At 52.7% G+C, this 2,438-nt stretch overlaps 1 protein-coding gene across 1 annotated transcript in view; it reads left to right on the top strand.

The window, feature by feature from the left end:
* SOX8 (SRY (sex determining region Y)-box 8) overlaps window positions 1-2,438 on the top strand; it is a gene marked incomplete at its 5' end in the record, with an annotated part of 19,198 nt that overhangs the window by 475 nt on the left and 16,285 nt on the right. Inside the window, 2 exons of the mRNA XM_009888556.1 lie at window positions 1,229-1,467; window positions 2,399-2,434. Coding sequence (XP_009886858.1) covers window positions 1,229-1,467; window positions 2,399-2,434 — 275 coding nt within the window. The remainder of the gene's footprint in view (window positions 1-1,228; window positions 1,468-2,398; window positions 2,435-2,438) is intronic.

Raw genomic sequence — 2,438 nt, 5'->3', positions numbered from 1 at the left:
CCCCCCCCCCTTTTTAAAAATATTTTTTTTTTTTTTTTTTTTTTCCTTCTTTTTTTTTTTTTTTTAAAAAAAAAACCTCATTTATTTTTTTGGCCGTCCGCGCCCGCGGGGGGTTCTTCAAACGTTTCGAACTGAAGTGCAAAAATCCCCTGTCACCCCCACCCCCGAGCGTGTCGCCCCGTGTCGGTCCCCGCTCCGCGGAATCCCCGCGTAGGGCCGTGGGCGCCCACGGCCGCAGTGGGCTCGGACCGGGCGCTGCCCGCGGGTCCTGCCCCGGTGCTGTGTCACGCGTGGATTTTCCCCGCTCCATCACTGAGCTGTGCAGCCCGGGCCCTTTCCTCTCCCGGCCAGGCTTTCCCGTCTCCCTGTCCGCAGAAGAATGAGACTTTTTTAAACTGCTTCTTTTACAGTGATTTTTTTTTTTCTAGAAGTTTTTCCCCCCCCCATGCCTTGCTCGCTTACCGCTTAGCGAGCGGTAAAACCAAACAAGCCGATTTTTAGCAGTTATTTTAATCTTCTTTCTAATTTCCCTTCTTATCTGTGTGCTCAGCGCTGCACACCAATGCAAACTTTTTTTTTGCACAAAAAAAAAGTGCTCTCTGCTTTCCCAGGCTCTGCGACGAGCCATGTTTTACCGCTTGGTGCATTTGGTCGTGTCTGGCTGTACCAAACTTGCCTCTTCCCTGCCCACTTGGGCCAGCGATGCTCCCGCTGCTGTTTCAGACCCTCCAAGAGTTTGCAAAAAGAGGTCTGGGCAGGGGAAGAGTTTTGAAAGAAATAATCCCATGGCTGTTGCCTTTGTGGTTTCTTTGTAAGCAGCAAACAAAGCTGGAAATGGGCAGCGTTGTTTGTCACGGTGAGGGGGTGGCATTTGTAGGACAAACATAGGAATGATATTTGGCAAAGGTGTTTAAAACGGGGCAGAGGGATTTTGTTTTGCTCGGTTATTGGTATCTGTAGTGGTCATTTTTCTTTTTTTTAACTCCTATAGTTTATGTTTTAAAGCAGTTCTGCAACATAGTTTTAGCTTTTTTTTTTTTTGCCATGGCAAATTCATTTTGTCATTAACTTTCTGGTTGCTTGAATCAATGTATGGGAAGTGGGGATGTGTAAGCCTCAAAATAGGCTGAAAACTTCTAGGAAAAAAACATTAATTTTGGATATTTTTTTTTCCCCTCCTCTCCTTCTTATTTAAAAAAAAAAAAAAATTACCACCATCCCAAACCAGTTTGTTAAGCGAAAATGAAAAACGTCCCTTTGTGGAAGAAGCTGAGCGGCTCAGGGTCCAGCACAAAAAGGATCACCCGGATTATAAATACCAGCCACGGAGGAGGAAAAGCGTAAAAGCTGGGCAGAGCGACTCCGACTCTGGAGCCGAGCTCAGCCACCACGCGGGCACGCAGATCTACAAAGCGGACAGCGGTCTGGGAGGCATGGCCGAGTCCCACCACCACGGCGATCACACAGGTAAAGGATCCCCAACGGGCAAGAAAAATCCGCAGGTCCCGGGCGCGTTGGTTTGGGACGTGCACCTGCTGGTGGGCACGGGCTCATCTGCCCCCTGAATGAGTATCGGTGAGATTGGGACCATCCAAAAGCGGGAGTTGTTGCCCTGAGAGCTGTGGTTTTGCACCAGGTTGTGAACGTGGCCATGGTTTTCTTTAGGAAGTGCTCACAGAGCTGACTGCGCCATAGGAAATCCCCAAATCGCAGGGATCCCGCTTTCCCAGCTGGCCTGGGAGCAGGGAGAATTAATTGCAAGCTAACAAGGGTTAATAAGCCATTGGCCGTGCGAAGGATGCCTGGGGGAGCGGGTCCTGGAGACGCGGCTTTCCCCCCCAAAGCTCCTCGCTTCTCCGGCGGCGCTGCGAATTGGCACGGGGCGCGTGTTGACAGATTCCAGGAGGATTGCGAACGTCCTGCAGCTTCAGACGCGTCTGCGCTCTTGCCCAGCCTGGCTGGGGATCCTGGCCCCGGCCTGCGGTGCCGGGATGGCTTCTCTGCCTCCAGGAGAGCCGGGATGGCCTCTGGCCGTCTGTGGGGAGAGGCCGCACGGGTCCCTCTGAAGCCACCCCCTGGTCCTGCTTCCCGGGAGGGGGGGAGATTGTGCAGCCGGGGATGTCCCGCCATGTCCCAGAGTGACCCTGATGGCTCCCTGGCTTCTCCTCCCCACTGCGAACCATCGCCCAGGTGGGTGGTTTACCCCAGATGAGGACATGTCCCTCTGCCTCATGCTAGGGACCATCAGCCATCTCCAACACGGGGGCCGTAGATTTCAATCCCCCTTCCCCTCTTGCAATAGGAGGGGGGAGAAACACACGTTTTTAAAATCATCTTTGAAGGAACTGGGTGTTTTGTGGCTGTTCTTGTTAAAGCCTTGCTGTCCCTTTGTCCCCAGGCCAGACCCACGGGCCACCCACCCCACCCACCACCCCCAA

The sequence above is a fragment of the Charadrius vociferus genome, unplaced genomic scaffold, assembly GCF_000708025.1.
Source record: "Charadrius vociferus isolate BGI_N301 unplaced genomic scaffold, ASM70802v2 scaffold27, whole genome shotgun sequence".
Taxonomy (NCBI): Eukaryota; Metazoa; Chordata; class Aves; order Charadriiformes; family Charadriidae; genus Charadrius; species Charadrius vociferus.
Note: the sequence above shows the minus strand (reverse complement) of the source record. Positions and strands in the feature narration are given on the sequence as shown.